General features: G+C 43.3%; 1 protein-coding gene across 1 annotated transcript in view; it reads left to right on the top strand.

Annotated features, from left to right (window-relative positions):
- The first annotated feature begins 13,127 nt into the window (after nucleotides 1–13,127).
- The window catches only part of LOC121572352 (heterogeneous nuclear ribonucleoprotein L-like), a 55,037-nt gene continuing 45,816 nt past the window's right edge, over nucleotides 13,128–22,348 (top strand). The window contains exon 1 of the mRNA XM_045214957.1: nucleotides 13,128–13,539. Coding sequence (XP_045070892.1) covers nucleotides 13,330–13,539 — 210 coding nt within the window. The 5' untranslated portion in view covers nucleotides 13,128–13,329. The remainder of the gene's footprint in view (nucleotides 13,540–22,348) is intronic.

Here is a 22,348-nt window from a genome sequence, read left to right as displayed (position 1 = left end):
TTCACATGCAGGCTACGTCCCAAAGGCACCCTATTCTCTATAATAGTGCCCTACTTTTGACCAGGGTCCATAGGGCTAAGGTCAAAAGTAGTGCACTATAGGGTGATGTGATCCAAAATTAGAATTTTTTTATGGCAGAGTCATCTCCATCCTCCTCTTAAATTGTTCAGCCTTTTTAAATGAAATCATAAATGTTGGCTATTGGGGTAAAAGAATGAAGTGCATTCCACTTACTGTATTAAAGGATCCCAGGGATTGGAATCAGCTGCTTATAGTGGCCAAATACCATTGGAAACATTCCCACACATACAGTGTACTTTACTTTTAAGAAAACATCTGTTATGAAAATGGACAAATCTGGAACGGATGTGTTTCTTATAAAATAAGTGAACGATAGGAAATTGAGGACAGATCTTGAACCAAGGCAACAAGATCATATTGGAAATCTTGGAACAATAGTAGAAATAGTGTAATGTAGGGTAACTAGCCCCCTACATTACTCAAGCACAGATTCAACCACAAAGACCAGGGAGGTTTTCCTATGGTTCGCAAAGAAGGGCACTTACTGGTAGATGGGTAAAAAAAACAGGCATTAAATATCCCTTTGTGCATGGTGCAGTTATTAATTAGACTTTGGATGGTATCAATACACCCAGTCACTACAAAGATACAGGCGTCCTTCCTAACACAGTTGCCGGAGAGGAAGGAAACCGCTCAGGGATTTCACCATGAGGCCAATGGTGACTTTAAAACAGTTACAAAGTTTAAAGGCTGTGAAGGGAGAAAACTGAGGATGGATCAACAATATTGTAGTTACTCCACAATACTAATTTAAATGACAGAGTGAAAAGAAGGAAACCTGTACAGAATAAAATATTCCAAAACATGCATCCTGTTTGCAGTAAGGCACTAAAGTAAAACAGCAAAAAATGGGGCAAATAAATTAACTTTATGTCCTGAATACAGGGGCAAATCCAACACAACATACAGTATCATTGAGTACCACTCTTCATATTTTCAAGCATGGTGGTGGCTGCATCATGTTATAGGTATACTTGTCATCGGCAAGGCCTAGGTAGTTTTTTTGGATAAAAATAAACGGAATAGAGCTAAGCATAGGCAAAATCCTAGCGGAAAATCTGCTTCAGTCTGCTTTCCAACAGACACTGGGAGACAAATTCACCTAAAACCCAAGGCCAAATATACACTGGAGCTGCTAGCCAGGAAAACATTGAATGTTCCTGAGTTGCCTAGTTACAGTTTTGACTTAAATCGGCTTGAGAATCTATTGCAAGACTTGAAAATGGCTGTCTAGCAATGATCAACACATTTTTTTAAAGAATAATGTGCAAATATTGTACAATCCAGGTGTGTAAAGGTCTTAGAGACTTACCCAGAAAGACTCACAGCTGTAATCGAAGCTGTAATCGATACCAAAGGTGATTCTAACATGTATTGACTTAGGGGTGTGAATACTAATGTAAATGAGATATTTCTGTATTAAATGTTTTATACATTTGCAAAAAATGTCTAAATACATGTTTTCACTTTGTCCTTATGGGGTATTGTGTGTAGATAGGTGAGAATTTCTTTTTTTTTAAATCCATTTTGAATTCAGGTTGTAACTCAACAAAATGTGGAATTAGTCAAGGGGTATGAAAACTTTCTGAAGGGGGAGCAAGTTATCACCAACACACTCACCTTAAATTTGACTGCTTTATTAAAGACTGATGAAAAAAAAATTACAAGTGGATTATGTATCTTTAGGCTCCCCTAATGGTATATATATATATATACACTACCAGTCAAATAACTTTTTCTAAATGACGAAACATTAGATCAACTTGCCTTAGAATAGTTTTGTTAAAGTGACTTAAACATTTTCGATGAGACAGATAACATTTTAGTTGAGCAAGAGTAGTGGCAGCCAGGGAAAGCGTTTTGGAAATTTTATTTTGACATAAAGTGGTTTCTACATTTACATTTTAGGCATTTAGCAGACGCTCTTATCCAGAGCGACTTACAGTTAATGAGTGCATACATTTTTTTTTTTTTTTTTTTCATACTGGCCCCCCGTGGGAAACGAACCCACAACCCTGGTGTTGCAAACGCCATGCTCTACCAACTGAGCTACATCCCTGCCGGCCATTCCCTCCCCTACCCTGGATGACGCTGGGCCAATTGTGCGCCGCCCCATGGGTTTCTGTGAGAATTACAGGGGGGGGGGGGTGCAGTTACCCCGGGGGGCTAGTTACCCCACGTTACTCTACTGGCTACAATCTATGACCTCTAACAATATTGAAATCATAAAATAGCTTGTGAGATCCGTCTACAGTGTCTACACAGTTAAGAACAGGCCTAGCTGGACTTGCAATGTGGTTTTGCAAGAAAGCAAATACAACCATATGCATGTAACGAAACCCGCTGCCATCTACTGCATCAAATTGTAAAACCACTTGTTCGACAGGAAACTTGTGTATTGCCAATTATTTAGACCTGGATCCGTGATTAGGTTGGTGAAGCAGTAGAACATTTGGAAATCACTTTTGATTGCATATTTTTCTATAGAGGCCAGTACTAGCATTTTATGATACGTAGTCTCTGAAACATTGCATAGTCTCTGAAACATTTTGAACTGTGTGTGTGTGTGTGTGTGTGTGTGTGTGTGTGTTTGTGTGGGTGGGTGGGTGTGTGTGTGTGCGTGCATTTACATTATTATATTTTTTAGATAACATTCCCTCCGTTTTTTATTTCAATTATTAAAGGGAATGAGTGAAAGCGAAGTGGTGGTGTCCCAATGGCACCCTATTCTGTATATACAGTAGTGCACTACTTTTGTTCCCTGTATAGTACACTACTATTGACAAGGGCCCATAGGGCTCTGGTCAAAAGTAGTGCACTATATATGGAATATGGTGCCATTTGGGACACATGCTCAGTGTGTCTGGGCACATTTTTCTCCTGGCACTTTATAAAAGGAGAGTTGTCAGATGAGTTTCGACTCTGACCTTGAGATTATTAAATTATCTTTTCATCTCTGGCTGGGAGATATACTGCCCTCACTTCACAGACACGGGCTCACAGCGTACTTTCACTGGAGTTCTAAGAGAAGCACGCTGTTGTAGGTGGAATTCTGTAAAGGGATTCTGAAACGAAGACCTAAGTATATGATATTATGAAGGCCTTTGGTGTAAACCTGTATCAAAGACAAAGTTCTTACATGTAAGATAAAAATATTATGTCGTTACATTGAAATTCCTGTCTTAGATACGTATGTCAACAAACTATTTGACACCATAAAAGTAAAGTGCAATATCATCATATTATTATTATTATTATTATTATTACCTCAGATTTCATGAGAGATAAATTAAAACGTGTACGGCCAAATATTTAGTAACATCTCAACAAGAGATCTAACAGCCTTCTTGGACTAAGTATTTATTTTATCTCTCCATTGCAGTACTGAGGATAATATTATGGAATTGAGGAACAGCTTACCTCATATTTCTAGTTACATTTAACTATCAGCTTGAGGGGAATTCTATCCAGAAAAGCCTAATTGACTAACAAATTTGATTAATAAAATCTTTAAACATCAATACAATAAATCAATACTATACTTAATTTACAATTTCTCACCCATGTGAGCACAAATTCCAATTCTCAATTCATATCTTGTAGTAAACCATTGTGATGTCTGCCAACATGTCGTTATTCAAATTAACCATAGCTCCATGAAAATGGGGTTAGGTCATGAATACAAAGAAGGAATGTTCCCTCGAGACCGTGGAAATGTGATTTTTGTTCTCAAGGCGATTTACTTCAGTCATTCATTTTACGCGAACAACTTGAGGCCCTCTCTGTAGAACTGCTCATTTTCAGAGGGTTCGTTGTCTGACAGAGGTGAAAGAGAGAAAAGGAAAAAAAACAGAGAAGTAGCAATATCAGGATAAGAGGAAGGAAAAGAGGATAGTAGATGGTATTATTAGCTAGATAAAAGACATGGATGGGAGAGTTTTTGTTTCGATCTAGCTGATAAACAAGATGAGTATCCACAGATGGAGAGAAAATCTTGTTGAAAAATAGAGGAAAATACTCTGAACAGAACTATCCTGTGTTCATCTTTACCTTTCTTCTCATACAGTCCCCTAAAATGGAGACAGAAAATCAATTGACTCTCACAACTCTTTGTTACCTTTTGCACATTCTGAACACAGCCACTCCAAAGTACAACCTGCCACAAAGCTTAAAAGATTGATGCTGTAGCTGTTCTCTCTGCTTTTGCTACCTTCCCTCCTCCTTCTCCTCTCAACACTCTTTTTGGCTCCTTGGCATGGAACAGAATGTCCTTAAAGGGGCAATCAGCAGTTAAAATAATAACCAAGAATTTTCCCCCGCCTCTGTTTTAGTAAAAAGCTGAGGGATGGGCCTGAAGAAATGTAACCACTCTCAAATGCATAGACATAGTTACAGATGCAAGGACTCACCATGCATGACACAAAATTATAGTTTGAAGGCTATAAAGTGTTTGTTTACATTTACTTTGTTTAAAAACATTGGATAAAACAAGCTTATATTTTGGCTTCTGATGGGATACAACAATTGATCTAAGTTGATGAGGCATTTATAAGTTATATTCTTCAAGAATCAATGGCTACATATTATTAATTTATAAGTCGGAAAATGGATGTAGCAACTGCAGATTGCCCCTTTAACTATTGTAGGGGTATATATGTGGTTGTGCATTATTCCACAAAAAGAATAGGGCTAGCTATGTTTCAATATCCATACTGCCATACCATTTAGAATGCATGTACAATGCATTGTTACCAAGTGCAATGCTAGTGTGGCTTTGGGAATGGGAACAGAACTGAGTGTCACGATTTCATCCGAAGCTGCCTCCTCTCCTGGTTCGGGCAGGCTTCGGCGTTCGTCGTCACCGGCCTTCTAGCCACTGCCGCTCCTCATCTCATCATTCCATTTGTTTTGTCTTGTTTATTACACACACCTGATTCATACCCCTCATCAGTACCTGTATAAGTGTTCCCTCTGCCCCCTTGTCTTTGTGTGTGATTGTTTATTGTGAGGAGAGTAAAGCTCGTTTGAGCTCCTTGTATTTTGTATTTCCGTGTTATTTTCCCTGTGTGCCTTGTTGGTTCCAGTGCGCCTGTTTTGCGCACTGGACTGTTTTGACGCATTACTGCGTAACTCTGTATTCTGGAATAAATCCTGTTATTCTGTGATTTACCCTCCTGCGCCTGACTCCTTCAAATCACCCATCACAGAATTACACACCCGCCATGGAGTCAGCAGGAGAGGAGCACATGCCTGGAGTCGTGGTACGGGTGCATTCGACGATGCTAGCCAGCTTGGGAGAAGCAATGGATCGGGACCAGCTGGGCGACCGGATACAGCCACCCACACCCCAGCACCCAGAGGGATCCATATATCCCGACCACGGGATTTCGACGGAACAGCTGCTCTCTGCCAGGGATTCCTTCTCCAACTGGAGCTATACTATTCAAGCATCAGCCCGGCCCCATCGGAGCGGGAGAAGGTGTCCACCCTCGTCTCCTGCCTCTCGGGGAAGCCCTGGAGTGGGCCAACACGGTATGGAATGAAGGAGGAGCCGCGTTGGATAACTACGGGGAATTCGCTCGCCTCTTTCGGGCTGTCTTCTTTCGCCTCTTTCGGGCGAGTGGCTGGTCCACCTGAGGCAGGGGACGAGGACCGTGCAGGACTTCGCCCCGGAGTTCCGGACTCTAGCAGCCGGATCACGAGCTGATGGAGCTGGGTGGAATGGCGATCCGGGAGAGCGGATGACGACAGCGCTAGTGTCGCTCTGGTGGCACGAGAGGACATTTCACTGTACGACTGACTGTCGTCAGCGTTCTTTTGGGTCTGGAGGCGGCAGGCAGGGCACTCTCACATCACCCCAGGTATCGAACACCCACACTCGTTCAGAGCCCTCTGCTGCACACTGTACCCTACCCATCCACTTTCCTGATTACATTGTAGTTCAGTGTAAGGTGCTGGTCGATTCAGGCGCAGCTGGGAACTTTATGGACAGGTCATTTTCACATAGTCTAGGCATTACATTGGTTCCCCTATCCATTCCACTCCCCATCAGAGCACTTGACAGTCGACCATTAGGGTCGGGGTTTGTTAGGGATGTTACAGCACCAGTCACTATGGTTACACACAAGACTCATCGAGAGCAAGTCACTTTTTTTTTATTATTGAGTCTCCTGATTTCCCTGTTGTGTTAGGTCTTCCCTGGTTAGCACTCCACAACCCCACCTTTTCATGGCCGCAGAGGGTTCTCACGGGGTGGTCGCGAGAGTGTCAGGGTAGGTGTCTAGGTGTTTCCGTTGGTACAACCACGGTGGAAAGTCCAGACAGTACCTACACTGTGCGCATTCCCCCCGATTACCTCGATTTGGTGCACACGTTTTCCAAAACGCAGGCGACCAAATTACCACCTCATCGGGCGGGGGATTGCGCAATAAACCTCCGGGTAGACGCTGTGCCTCCCAGGAGTCATATATACCCCCTGTCACAGGCTGAAACGGAGGCTATGGAGACATACGTCCCTCCACTTCGTTTATACATCCCTCCACTTCGCCCGCCTCCTCTAGTTTATTTTTTGTGAAGAAGCAAGACGGAGGTCTGCGCCCTTGCATTGATTACCGATCACTGAACAAGGGGACGATACGATTTAGTTATCCTCTACCCCTCATTCCATCTGTGATCAAGTCAATACATGGGGCGCGCTTCTTCACAAAATTAGATCTCCGGCGTGCGTACAACCTGGTGCGTGTCCGAGAGGGGGATGAGTGGAAGACAGCATTCAGCACAACCACGGAGCATTACGAATACCTGGTGATGCCTTACGGTTTGATGAATGCTCCATCTGTCTTCCAGTCCTTTGTGAACGAGGTGTTTCGGGGCATGCTTGGTCGCGGTGTAATGGTCTACATCGATGAGATTCTGGTGTATTCCGCTACGTGCGCCGAGCATGTGTCCCTGGTTCGCAAAGTGCTGGCCCGACTGTTGGAAAATGACCTTTATGCCAAGGCAGAAAAGTGTCTGTTTTTCCAACAGTCCGTCTCCTTCCTCGGATACCGCATTACCACCTCAGGTGTGGAGATGGAGGGAGATCGCATTTCAGCCGTGCGTAATTGGCCGACTCCAACCACGGTAAAGGAGGTGCAGCGCTTTATTGGCTTTGCCAACTACTATCGGAGGTTTATCTGGGGCTTTGGCAAGGTCGCAGCTCCCATCACATGTCTGTTGAAGGGTGGGCTGTCCCGGCTCTGCTGGTCTGCTGAGGCTGACAGGGCCTTCAGTAACCTGAGGGGTCTGTTCACCTCAGCCCCGGTACTGGCCCACCCCAATCCATCACTACCGTTCGTAGTGGAGGTGGATGCGTCCGAGGTAGGGATAGGCGTGGTCCTGTCTCAATGCTCGGGCACGCCACCCAAGCGATGGACGCGGATATAGAGCAGGCGTTACGCACAGAGCCATCTCCACCTCAGTGTCCAGCTGGGCTTCAGTACGTGCCTGCTCTTGTCCGTGACCGTCTGATCTATCTAACATCCCTCCCTGTTGCGGGATTTCCACCGTCGCCATCCAGCTCGCCCTGCTCCGCGTCCTCCTGGCCGTCCCTGAGGCCGGTGTCAGCGCGCTGCTGGAGCTGCGCATCGAGGGGTGGGGGGGTACTGTCATCGAAGCTACCTCCTCTCCTTGTTCGGGCAGGCTTCGGCGTTCGTCGTCACCGGCCTTCTAGCCACTGCCGCTCCTCATCTCATCATTCCATTGGTTTTGTCTTGTTTATTAGACACACCTGGTTCATATCCCCTCATCAGTACCTGTATAAGTGTTCCCTCTGCCCCCTTGTCTTTGTGTGTGATTGTTTATTGTGAGGAGAGTAAAGCTCGGTTGAGCTCCTTGTATTTTGTATTTCCGTGTTGTTTTCCCTTTGTGCGTTGTTGGTTCCAGTGCGCCTGTTTTGCACACTGGACTGTTTTGACGCATTACTGTGTAACTCTGTATTCCAGAATAAATCCTGTTATTCTGTGATTTACCCTCCTGCGCCTGAAAATGAACAGAAGTTAGTTGACAGCATGCCAGGGCGGATTGCAGAGGTCTTGAAAAAGAAGGGTCAACACTGCAAATATTGACTCTTTGCATAAACTTAATGTAATTGTCAATAAAAGCCTTTGACACTTATGGAATGCTTGTAATTATACTTCAGTATACCATAGTAACATCTGACAAAAGTATCTAAAAACACTGAAGCAGCAAACTTTGTGAAGACCAATACTTGTGTCATTCTCAAAACTTTTGACCACGACTGTACTGTTTGATATAAACATTTCAATTTGTATTACTACAGAAAGAGTCAAACTGAAAATGCTTAATAGATAATTAAAACTATGTATAATTTGTTATTCAATACATTTTGTTTTGATTTGATTATTTGCTTGAAAGAAAATATATTTTACCCTGTAGCACTCTAACTCTGTAGCCTAGTCAAATTTGATAGTTACATTTACAATTTAGTCATTTAGCAGACGCTCTTATCCAGAGCGACTTACAGTTAGTGAATGCATACATTTTTCATACTGGCACCCTGTGGGAGTTACAATGGAACTTATGCAACCACACTGTAAAAAAAGTAATTTCAACTAATTATTATTAACAGCCTTTTTTTCAGTTCAAGTGTTAACAGAACTAAAAAAAAATAATGGCCAAACTTAGCTCCAACTTGAGAAAACGTCGGCCAAAATTGTGAACTTAAAATGATGTGTTTGCTCAAATTGTCTCATACGTTCAATCAACTAGAAATTATTATTTTACCTAAAAATGGCAGTGGAACTAGTTACACAGACACAGTACTTTTAACATGCAATGATTACATACATGATTACATTGTGCATGTTAATTTAGACAGTAATGAATATTCAACATTGGTTTTGAAATCACAACCTCTTGGTTCACGGCATTCCAATCTTCCTGCTTTGTAACTGTGTCAATTACTGATTTCACCTGTATTGCTACACTTTGCACTTCAAAGTAAATCTCAGCTCTGTTAAAAGTACACTCAAGAAAATATATTTTATTTATCATAGTGATTAAGGAGTAACATTAAAACAGAGTAATATGCCCCACCAACATTAGACAACTATACAGAAAAACCTAACATTGCCAAAATAATTAAATCAAATTAATAATGAGAGAATAGTCAGATTAACTGATAATCGACACAGACATGGTAGCATAGCAGGAAGATCGGAACGTCATGAACCAAGAGGTTGTGAGTTCAAATCCCTGTTGAGGAAATGTTAAATTCAAATTATTGTATAAATGAACATGCACAATGTAATCATGTGTGTCAAATATGTAGGTTGAGAACATTGTATGTGAAAAGCACTGTGTGTGCGTAACATGTTCCCTCTCAGGGCCGGATTGAGAAATCATAGTCCCTGGGAGATTGTTGCTTTTTTATAACCCCTCCCGGCACACCATTATTTTCTGTAAACAAATCTGTGCACCAAGAAATAATTTGATGTGTGGTAAATTTACTGTAGAAGAAAAGCCCCTTTATAATAAAGCCATAATAGCGTTTGCCATGTGGCATAGGCTATAGATGAGCAGAGGCATTAAAAAAATGTCCAAACATGGGGATTTTTTTTTTGCAGGGTGCGGGAAAAAATGATCCTTTTAAAAACGCATTTCATGCAGTTCTACATCATTTACATGACAGAAGACAATATCTGAATATTTTTTAATACCACACAAATTACCGAAATGAGTGGCTACTCAGACACTGACAAACTGAGATCAATCTGGTCTTGAATTTAAACAAACAATAGCCCAGGCCAATGAAGCAACACACAGATTGTACACTATTAGGAGGCAATATACAGTATATACAGTATATATATAGCATAGGCTACAGTAGGCTACTAAATAACATTTCCAGTGGCACACTGACTCACCTAATGATGAAGATGAAGCCATAACCACTCACGGTGATGGCCGATGATGCTCATCGAGGCAATAGCTTATCTCAAGATGAGCTACTTTGAAAAACAGTGTTGCTGTTAGCTACAAATTGGGAGATTTGTAGCTAACAGCAGATTAGTCTTCTCTTTTCAGCAGGAGGCATTTTCCTTCCAAACTGTGCGTTTTTCCGGGATTGTATTTTGAAATCTGCAAAAAGCAAACCGACAGCCGCAACCAACCATAGAAATATAATCCATCGATGGCAGTTCCCATTCAAGTCATGACTGGCATCCATTGCTAGTGTACCCATGGGTTCAACAGTCAAATTGCCAGGGTAACAGGTTACAAAACCCTTCTATGGATTATATGTCTATGGTCGCAACGCAACAAGCTGTAGCCTATATTTGGCGAGCATGCAGCCTTCCCGAATGTAGGCAATCTGGTAACTGCCTAAATAAAGAAAACACTTGAGTAAACAAGGGATACAAAGTATATGTTATGGTGTGGGGTGCATATTCGTAGCATGGTTTAAGTCCACTTGTACAGTCGTGGTCAAAAATGTTGAGAATGACACAAATACTAATTTTCACAAAGTATGCTGCCTCAGTTTTGATTATGGCAATTTGCATATACTCCAGAATGTCATGACGAGTGATCAGATGAATTGCAATTAATTGCAAAGTCCCTCTTTGCCATGAAAATGAACTTAATCCCAAAAAAACATTTCCACCGCATTTTCAGCCCTGCCACAAAAGGACCAGCTGCCATCATGTCAATGATTATCTCGTTAACACAGGTGAGAGTGTTGACGAGGACAAGGCTGGAGATCATTCTGTCATGCTGATTGAGTTAGAATAACAGACTGGAAGCTTTAAAAGGTGCTTGAAATCATTGTTCTTCCTTAACCATGGTTACCTGCAAGGAAACACATGCCGTCATCATTGCTTTGCACAAAAAGGGCTTCACAGGCAAGGATATTGCTGCTAGTAAGATTGCACCTAAATCAACCATTTATCGGATCATCAAGAACTTCAAGGAGAGAGGTTCAATTGTTGTGAAGAAGGCGTCAGGGCGCCCAAGAAAGTCCAGCAAGTGCCAGGACTGTCTCCTAAAGTTGATTCAGCTGCAGGATCGGGGCACCACCAGTGCAGAGCTTGCTCAGGAATGTCAGCAGGCAGGTGTGAGTGCATCTGCACGCACAGTGAGGCGAATACTTTTGGAGGATGGCCTGGTGTCAAGAAGGGCAGCAAAGAAGCCACTTCTCTCCAGGAAAAACATCAGGGACAGACTGATATTGTGCAAAAGTACAGGGATTGGACTGCTGAGGACTGGGTAAAGTCATTTTTTCTGATGAATCCCCTTTCCGATTGTTTGGGGCATCCGGAAAACACCTTGTCCGGAGAAGACAAGGAGAGCGCTACCATCAGTCCTGTGTCATGCCAACAGTAAAGCATCCTGAGACCATTCATGTGTGGGGTTGCTTCTCAACCAAGGGAGTGGGCTCACTCACAATTTTGCCTAAGAACACAGCCATGAATAAAGAATGGTACCAACACATCCTCTGAGAGCAACTTTTCCCAACCATCCAAGAACAGTTTGGTGACGACCAATACCTTTTCCAGCATGATGGAGCACCTTGCCATAAGGCAAAAGTGATAACTAAGTGGCTCGGGGAAAAAAACATCGACATTTTGGGTCCATGGCCAGGAAACTCCCCAGACCTTAATCCCATTGAGAACTTGTGGTCGATCCTCAAGAGGCGGGTGGACAAACAAAAACTCACAAATTCTGACAAACTCCAAGCATTGATTATGCAAGAATGGGCTGCCATCAGTCAGGATGTGGCCCAGAAGTTAATTGACAGCATGCCAGGACGGATTGCAGAGAAAGAAGTCTAGAAAAAGAAGGGTCAACACTGCAAATATTGACTCTTTGCATAAACTTAATGTAATTGTCAATAAAAGCCTTTGACACTTATGGAATGCTTGTAATTATACTTCAGTATACCATAGTAACATCTGACAAAAATATCTCATAACACTGAAGCAGCGAACTTTGTGAAGAACAATACTTGTGTCATTCTCAAAACTTTTGACCACGACTGTAGAATCTCTGCCAAGGCGCATTGAAGCTGTTCTGGCAGCTCGTGGGTGGCGCAACACCCTTTTAAGACACTTTATGTTGGTGTTTCCTTTATTTTGGTAGATACCTTTCTGTGCTTGTGATAAAACTTAATCCACAATAATGTTTTGTAAACTATTGATCCTCTGTGGCTAAATTATGCTCTCTGGTGTATGTTGAACATTGAGAGTGGTATCCTGTGGTTGAATAAAAAAATTACGTAATTCTTATTTTAATTTTATTTTGCCTCTTGGGCTCCTTACGGGCTTGAGCCCAGCCCCTGACTCACACAATTAACCAGTCACATTTATTTATTATGCTTTAAAACAAATATTAATCAATTACCCAATCAAGGCAGGGTCCACCAGTTACCCACGTGGGCCCCCTGCCTCCTCTCCTCCCCCATCTGATGATTAGCAGAGTGGCAGCAGGCAGCAGCAGGCTGTATCTAATATATACAGTATATATTTCCTTCATATATATTTATTTTATTTAAATTTAAAATTTAAAATTGCTGCCTTTTGGGCCCCCCACGGGCCTGGGCACAGGGGCTTGAGCCCCATTAAGCCCCTGCATTAAGCCGGCCCTGCTGGTTCCACAGCCTTTTTTAGGTAAGATGCCCAAATAATACTTTCTAGTTGACTGAACATATGAGATAAGTTGAGCAAACACATAATTTTATGTTCACAGAATTGTTCGGTCACTTAACCATAATTGCTCCTGTAAGTCAGCGCATCTGCTAAATGACTAAAGTGTCATGGGATACATTTGCTTCATTGTTTACCTTTTAATTAGGCCTAGTGGTCCACTCTTTGATGGTATGTCTTCGGTATGGCTCGTCTGCAGCGATCCAGAAGCTTCTATCATATCTGCGCTTTTTACGCATAACCCCCATAGCCAATCAACGACTGTATGCAGAAGAGAAGCAAAGGTTGTCCAATGGAAAACCTGCTGCGCGCTCGGGTTGTCAAATCTGCAATGTGAACAGAAGAGTGAAGATGCACGCACAAAAAGTGGGCGGCATATTGGAGGGTGAATACAGTCAATGCGCACAGCTGTCAGAATTATTGTTCGCTTGGTCGACGTTCTATCGTAGAGTCACATGCATGCAACTTTCCGGACTGCTTTTTGTGATTTCTTTCTCAGGTGGAGAATTCATTTAACACCTTTTTTTGTTGCTGCTATTCATCTACAATGTCTCTCATTGAGGAATACGAGGAAGGGGAATACGAGAGAGCACCTAAGCGTCTCAAGACGATGGATGTGGAGGGAGAGGATTTGGAGGAGGGGGAGGATTCAGACACAGCTTCCGCGGGGCTGCTAGGAGACGAGGAGGATGCTACGCGGACCGGCGGGGAAAACCGGGCCCGGTGGTCAACAAAAAAATATGGGTCTGGAAGAAAGGTGGGTGTAGACATAACATTGCCCATTGTCTTATGGTCCTTTAATGGATGCTTGGCTTGGAAAAAGAAAGTGAGCACCATCAATGACCAGATAAAAAAAAAAAGTATCTCATACATTTATTGGGCAAGTGACAGTCTTCAATAAACTTTTTTGACTATTTAAGGACTGATTTCCAATAATGCATATTTTGTTATGTGTCAAATATATTATGCTAGAGTCTAGCAATTTTCTTTAGAAAGCATACAAAATAAAAATGAAAGATATCAAACATAGGCTAAAGAAAGTGTGTGGAGCTGTGTAGCTCATGTCTGCCAGAACAAGACTTGGGAGTTCTCAACCGAACGAAGCACGCTATTTAACTTCGTTACCCCGTAATTTGATTTTACATTAGTGTCCCCGACAGTCTGGCGGCTTGAAATCTATTTTGTCTCAATAATAATGAACCAAATACTACGCAGGCTACCAGCGTTCATCGATTAAGAGACTGTCCCCCGAAGCAATGTATCCGTGGGTGTCTTTGCTTAACTGAATTTAGACAAACGCTATGAACTGGGGCTTAAAATATTTATTATAACATTTGGATGAATGTCACTGTGAAGCACCATATCCCGTTTCTCACCCAAGGCTAACATTCTTTCACCAAAGAGGATGACAGAGATGTACATACATATCAGTCTGTCCTCTGATGTACGTACATTCACAGTCACAACATAATATTCTCCTCATAAATATGTATGTACATTGTTATCTACAAAAGTATGAACACATATGTTTATCCACATGCTGAAATAGACTTCAAAACCCATGGTATTCTATATGCAGATTTGTGGTCTAGGATCCTTTATGAGAAATACGGGAGGGCTTGTTCAGGATTCCAAATCACACATGCTGCATCGGGTCCATCTCCTGAGAGAGCTGTAAGAGAAATGTAACCATTTGAATACAGAGTGGTCGTGGAGTCTGCCTGGTTGAGCACTGCTTATTTGGCCATATCAGAAAGCACCTTTTCCCCCCTCCACCACCTCAGATTATACCTTCGCTGCTCCCCGGGAAGCCACAGGACACTGCTGTCACTCGTCCAATCAACCGAAAACACACACTCTTGTGCAAACTGTGGACCAGTACCTTTGTGGGCTGCCAATACATCCGATGTGTTCCTCCTGGCATGTCTTAAAGACCCACAGTCTAAATAAATTAAACATTCATTTTAAACATTTGTGGCCTAGTCCTGGAGTAAAAAGTATTCTCAATTGAAAGTGCTTTTTAGTCCAAGACTAGGCCTAATCTGTGTCTGGGAAACTGGCCCAGATGTTCTCAATCTTGGATATTGGATATCCTTTCCCCAAGCTGTTGCTGTAATAAGATAATGTGTTCTTAGTCAACCTACCTAGTAAAATAAGGGTTCATAAAATAAAACAGATTTTTGTACACCGCCCTGATGCCTCAGATTGGTAATTTAAGAAAGAGTCAAATCAAGAGGGAACACTTTTCCTCTTTGACATACTTTGACACATCGCACACCTCCCCTGTTTTCAACAGTAGCACGGTGACATGTTTGTCTCCACTCCCCTTTTGATAGATTGTCCGTTAAAGGATTACCAATAAGAGTCAAATCAAGGGGAAACACGTTCCCACCATGGCATAACACATGACATCACACCCTGTCATGTGTTCAACAGTAGTATGGTGTTACGGTTGCACTATGTAAGGGATAGGGTGCCATTTGGAATGCAGCCAGACAGTGTCCCCTTTGTGACAGCGATGCCCAGCCCTGACAAGCACATCAAAAGAGCCTAGGTGGGCAGCGGTAGGCCTTATCGGCGCCCAACAGAACATTAACATTTTATTACGTGCCTAACAATGAGCCTCGTGGGTGTGTTTGATATGGAGAGATAGTTTGAGGTGAAGTTTGCATTCTTAATCATATCCCATTGGCATATGCAAAGAGGGAATTACATCGTGGTCTCGTGGATGATAGTAATGCCACTACTGGTGCGACACTATCTCATAAAGCCAAGGGCCCTGGCTGATAAACATCTGGGTGAGCGGCAGAGCTTTGTTCAGATGCCGGGATGAATCACTGAGTCACGGCATGAGTCCCACATGGGCCCTGGTCAAAAGTAGTGCACTATATAGGGAATAGGATGCCATTTGGGATGTAGACACAGTCCCTCATGGGGTTTCAGTGTATAACCGTTTGGCATTTTGTGGGCACAAAAGATAGCAATGTTTGCATTTTGTGGCATGGAATTAATCATATCCACAAAATATAGGATGTTACAAACTTTGGCTCAAACCAGTGTGACTAAAGCCTCAGCTTTGAGCTGCATGGAACCTGCTTTCTGAGATAGGACTGCGGCAGCTTGGCTAAGAAATTGGATCTGGGTGGCACAGCTCTGGGAGAACAATGACTGGGACTATATTCCAATATCCATACTAACTATGGACATTAGATCGAACGCTACAAACATATATTTTCTCAATTCAGACACTTTGCTCTCCATATCCCCTTCCCCAGGTGTAAATATTTTACTGTAAATTAGTTTGAGTACCTTCCTTGTATTTATATGTTATTCTATTTTATTCTAGATCGCATAAACAGATCTAGGACCAGGCTAGGTTACCAGTGTCTGGTCTACTTCCTAAACTAGATTTGGGCATTTCCATGTAAAAAGACCCATGAGCATTAACGTGAGAAGTTCATCGGAGCACATCAAATAGGGTGTCAAATGAAAGCTAAGAATCGATACTTTTGAGAAATTAAGGCATATATAAATGTCTCTACATTTTACATCCTAAAAAATTGGAATAAGCAAAGGCTTTAATTTCTGGTCAAACAGATGGAAAAGTGGTCTTAGAAAACATCTAACAGAAACAGTCTTAAAAAGTATTAGAAATACATCAAAACACAATAATGTTGACGTAAAACTCCTGCCAACTAATATCATTTCTATTTAGTTTTGTCAAAATTATTTGCCTTCTGTAAGTTTAGGAAATATTGCCTAGTGTCTTGTCATTCTGTTACCAAAACCCCACATATCTTTAAGATATTTTCTAATGTCTCTCCCTCATGAGGAGGGAGGATAATGAAAGTTCACAGAAGTAACAAGTGAAGGTAGACCTACCACTTAGTTATAGTGTTTTTACGGATAACAATTTGGTTTATGATTTATTAAGTGATTAAAGTGCGTAATTAAAAAAAAATCAGTAACAGAATGACCGCAACTGAATTGGCTACAATGGAAATTCATAGTAGTCCCAAACCACAGTTGGGTTACCTGCTACGGTCCTCTCATTTCCATTTTAAATTAATATGTAGTCAACATTTAGTTGCATCTAGTGCTATGGCCGTTAGCATGACAGCACAAACAGATCTGGGACAAAGCTAGAGCTGTAATGCCACAGAAATGCACATTTTGAAACCTAGTCTGTGAAGATGTTGTATGGTTTGTTTAACCTTGCAATCAGTGGTTTTTGTTTGGCATACTTTTAAAGTGGAAAAGTCTGTTACCGTAGAATTGCCCATTTGTCAAAGATGGGCTGAACCCTCTGTCTCTGCCTCCATCTGACATCCTGTCATTCTGAGGCAGACTGAAGTATACCAACCAGTCTTTGTCTTGGCCTATACAGTACCTGTGTAAAGTATGCTGGTTTGCACTGAATGTGATCCAATCCCATGTATTGTCTTCGGTCAATATGAAATCTGAAATCGTATGGTTTTATCCTGTCATAAAGATGAGTATCAGGGACAGGCAATCGGTAATCTAGTATTACACAATTATAAAAGAGAAACCTTCAGAAAATGTGTTACATTCAAGGAGCGATGTAAAGTTGTTAGAAACGAAAAACCTACATTTGAGCTGAGATAAAGGAGACTCCAAGGGGTTTCATGTTTGACGAACCAGCAATCAACACTGTCAAGGTTGAAGAACACGTCTATGTGTTGCTAAGTGTTGTTCTGTTCTCTCAGTCTAGTACGCTTGTTTTCCACATTCCCCCACAAGGTAGTTACAAAGCAAGCATCTGTTAACCTCTTAAAAAATACTACTACCTATGACAGATGCTGAAGATGGCAAGATGGCTTATTTTAAAGTGGTTGTGGCGTGTGTTTTTCTTCTTTCCTTTTGACTTCAACGCACCAGAGGAAGCATTCAACTGATGCTATCTTTCTTAGCAACGCTTTGTGCTCTCTCGTGCTCTCTCTCTCTCTCTCTCTCTGTCTCTCTGTCTCTCTCTCTCTCTCTCTCTCTCTCTCTTTGTCTGTCTGTCTCTCTGTCTGTCTGTCTGTCTGTCTGTCTGTCTGTCTGTCTGTCTGTCTGTCTGTCTCTTTGTCTGTCTGTCTGTCTGTCTGTCTGTCTGTCTGTCTGTCTGTCTGTCTGTCTGTCTGTCTGTCTGTCTGTCTGTCTGTCTGTCTCTCTCTCTCTCTCTCTCTCTCTCTCTCTCTCTCTCTCTCTCTCTCTCTCTCTCTCTCTCTGTCTCTCTGTCTCTCCTAAGTTCATTGACCTGTAGTGGAAGGCTTAATGCTCCCAGGGTGGCGTTTGAAGTGAATCCGAGAAGTAAGTTTCATTATCGTCAGTTTTTTCTCTCTCCTCCCTTTCTTCTTCTTCTTCTTCTTCTTCTTCTTCTTCTTCTTCTTCTTCTTCTTCTTCTTCTTCTTCTTCTTCTTCTTCTTCTTCTTCTTCTTCTTCTTCTTCTTCTTCTTCTTCTTCTTCTTCTTCTTCTTCTTCTTCTTCTTCTTCTTCTTCTTCTTCTTCTTCTTCTTATTATTATTATTATTATTATTATTATTATTATTATACCCTGCTGACAGGCTCTTGGGCAGATTCCCACTGTGCTGATGTTACCAGGAGTCACTTAGGAGCTTATGAATTAAACTCAGCCGAGGCCTGAGTGTAACAAAATTCTCCACTTGTCCACCATTCTCCTTCAGTCTCTCGATCTACCCTCTCTTCCTTTTCCTCCAGGAGCTTAGCTGGCCCCATAAGTGTCAAGCAGTGAGGCAGTGAAGCAGCTATGCCCCCTGCGAATGCCTTTCTGTGGACACTGTCAATATTGGACAGTTTTCTGTTTGATATCATTTTATATTGCTCCCAAATCAGTAGGGAAAAGGAGGTATAGCAGTCTAATCCCAGAACTGTTTGTGCTCTGTAGCCAACTCCTATCACTAGAAAAGCTGGGCCTGGAGGGACCCCACTTTGAGCCAATGAGCAGTCATTTTGACTGCAACATTCTAACAGTCTAATAAATACATTTCATATATGCTATCACATATGCTATTTGGTTGTGTTTATGAAGGTATTGGGTAACATTAGAATAAAAAATATATATATTTCAAAGAACACAATAGCATTTTCATTAGGTTACTGTAGGCTATCTGCTGCCGCATATGTGTAGTGCATGGAACAGCGGTTATTCTTGGAAAAAGTGATATTTTGAAATAGAGCTAATCTCTTCAATTTTGAGAGTTATTGTCAAAGGTAAGTGTTTTGGAAACTTCGGAATCTGCTCTTTCTGATGCTATATACAAATCCAAACATCTTACCTGCATGTGACTGTAAGAGGATTTGATGCTCCGCGGAACAAAATGACATATCCTCTTAAAACTGCTTATAACACAAATTCTGTTAGTGATATCGAAATTCTAAGAACATACCTGTGTTAAATAGTGTCACGCCCTGGCCTATAGAACTCTAGCTAGTTTGGTCAGGGTGTGAATATATTCTAGGTTTGTATTTCTATGTTTGGCCGGGTGTGGTTCCCAATCAGAGGCAGCTGTCGCTCGTTGTCTCTGATTGGGGATCGTACTTAGGCAACCAATTTTCCTGCCTGCGTTGTGGGATTTTGTTATGTTCATGTTTAGGCTTGTGTGTTAGCCTTTGGACCGTCACGGTTAAGTTTGTTATTTCGTTTACTGTTTTGTGTGTTTATTAGTTAATAAACATGTTCGCCGTTCACGCTGCACCTTGGTCCGTCCCGTTCCTTAACGTACGTGACAGAAAATCCCACCAGACCTGGACCAAGCAGTGTGCCGAGGAGGAGCAGAGAGGATGGACTTGGCAGGAGATGAGAGAGGAGCTGGCAAGAAAGAGGGAGGCCCTGAAAGGGATCAGGGTGGAGAGACAGCCCCAATAAATGTTTTTGGGGGGGCTAAAAGGGTGGTCGGGGAGCGACAGAGAGGAGCCCCGACCACTGCACTCGTGGGGGCTCAAGGAGGAGTCCTCACTGGAGGAGGACGGGGCGCAGAGTGTAAAGGACGGAGACAGTCATAGACCTCCAGCGCCGGTTCCCAGTCCGGTACGCCCCGTACCTGCTCCCCGCACCAAGCCAGTGGTGCGTGTTCCCAGTCCGGCCCGGCCTGTTCCTGCTCCTCGCACCAAGCCGGTGGTGCGCGTCGCCAGTCCGGCCCGGCCTGTTCCTGCTCCTCGCACCAAGCCGGTGGTGCGCGTCGCCAGTCCGGCCCGGCCTGTTCCTTCTCCTCGCACCAAGCCGGTGGTGCGCGTCGCCAGTCCGGCCAGGCCTGTTCCTTCTCCTCGCACCAAGCCGGTGGTGCGCGTCGCCAGTCCGGCCCGGCCTGTTCCTGCTCCTCGCACCAAGCCAGTGGTGCGCGTCGCCAGTCCGGCCCGGCATGTTGCTGCTCCTCGCACCAAGCCAGTGGTGCGCGTCGCCAGTCCGGCCCGGCCTGTCCCTGCTCCTCACACTAAGCCAGTGGTGCGCGTCGCCAGTCCGACCCGGCTTGTTCCTGCTCCTCGCACCAAGCCAGTGGTGCGCGTCGCCAGTCCGGCACGGCCCGTGCCCGTTCCACCGGTGCCTGGTCCGGCACCGGTCAGCGGCTCCACTCCGGAGCCAGAGCAGTCCGCTCCACCGGTGCCTGATCCAGCTCCGGTCAGCGGCTCCACGCCGGAGCCAGAGCAGTCCGCTCACACCGGTGCCTGATCCAGCTCCGGTCAGCGGCTCCACTCCGGAGCCGGAGCCGCCACCGAGGCTGGAAGCCCACCCGGACCCTCCCCGATTCAGTCAGGTTTGTGTGGCCAGAGTCCGCACCTTTGGGGGGGGGGGGGTACTGTCACGCCCTGGCCTATAGAACTCTAGCTAGTTTGGTCAGGGGGTGAATATATTCTAGGTTTGTATTTCTATGTTTGGCCGGGTGTGGTTCCCAATATTATTAGTTAATAAACATGTTCGCCGTTCACGCTGCACCTTGGTCCGTCCCGTTCCTTAATGTACGTGACAAATAGACTTATTTAGGAAAAGTCGAGGAAGGTGGGGGGAGGATGACTTTAAAAAGAGATATTTCCTTTTTAAATTAATATGTAGTCAACATTTCTGCCTCTGTGCATCTAGTGCTATGGCCGTTAGCATGACAGCACAAACAGATCTGGGACCAAGCTAGAGCTGTAATGCCACAGAAATGCAAATTTTGAAACCTAGTCTGTGAAGATGTCAAGTGATGTTGAGATCGCCTAAAGCTATTGGACCTAAAACATGAAAACAGTACTACTGTCCAATTGAAGAGTGTAACAAGAACTGAGAGGCCTGTGCTGTGAAGCGTATTCCCATCGGAAATCACTGCGCAAACAATTGAAAAAGCAAACATTAACATATGACTGTAGTAGAGAGAGAGGGACCGACTCGCTTCATCACCAGGATAAGGCTGTGTTTATCTCTGTCCAACTCGCCCTCTCTTTTGCTAAGGCCTCCCCCTCGGTTTTAGGCCTCTCCCTTTCTCTCGTTCTCCATCTCACTTTCCCTCCCTCCCTTCCTCTCTCCCTCTCTCCATCTCTCCCTCCCATGGGAACACAGTACAGCAGGAGTTGCAGCGTCATAGACAGAGGATGCCCCAAGTTCCATTAAGCTAGAGCTTGATAAAACCACTGCTGTGAGACATGGGGAATAGGGGGAGTCAGACTCAGTTCGCCCTTCCCAAGACTGACATGACGATGTTCTAGGAAATACTGGTTAAGATCTCTGATGACGGTCGTGAGGCTGAAATGGCTGCATTCAATAAATAAGTGATACTCTGCAAGCGCAGTGAGAGACAGCTTCTTTTCTTTGAACTGTTATTCAACGTTTCCTAGCCTACACACCTACAAAGCAATGCCGAGATGTAAAATTGCAGTGCATTTCAATTATGGGAAATATTGTTTTATAACTTGCGTTCATTATATATACAACAAACTTTGTTGGGGGGTTGCTACAGTGGTTGTTGTGGCCACTGGCCATTTTCTATGGTGCCAGTCCAAACAAAGCAACATGGAAAATCTCTTGAGGCAATACTGGTACCACAGAAATGGTTCTACAGCAATTCAATGGTAACATTAGCAAGTATTCAGAGCCCTTGACTTTTTCCATATTTTGATATGTTACAGCCTTATTTTAAAATAAAAAATAAAATCCTCATCAATCTACACCCAATACCCCATAATGACAAAGCAAAACCAGGTTTTTATACATTTTTGCAAATGTATACAAAATAAAAAATGGAAATATCACATTTACGTAAGTATTCAGACCCTTTACTCAGTACTTTGTTGAAGCACCTTTGGTAGCGATTACAGCCCCAAGTTTTTTTGGGGTATGACGATACAAGCTTGGCACATCTGTATTTGGGGAGTTTCTTCCATTCTTCTCTGCAGATCCTCTCAAGTTCTGTCAGGTTGGATGGGGAGTGTTGCTGCACAGCTATTTTCTGGTCTCTCCAGAGATGTTAGATCGGGTTCAAGTCCGGGCTCTGGCTGGGCCACTCAAGGACATTCAGAGACTTGTCCCGAAGCCACTCCTGCATTGTCTTGGCTGTGTGCTTAGAGTCATT

This window comes from Coregonus clupeaformis, unplaced genomic scaffold, assembly GCF_020615455.1.
Source record: "Coregonus clupeaformis isolate EN_2021a unplaced genomic scaffold, ASM2061545v1 scaf0345, whole genome shotgun sequence".
Taxonomy (NCBI): Eukaryota; Metazoa; Chordata; class Actinopteri; order Salmoniformes; family Salmonidae; genus Coregonus; species Coregonus clupeaformis.
This window is presented reverse-complemented; position numbering and strand designations above follow the sequence as displayed.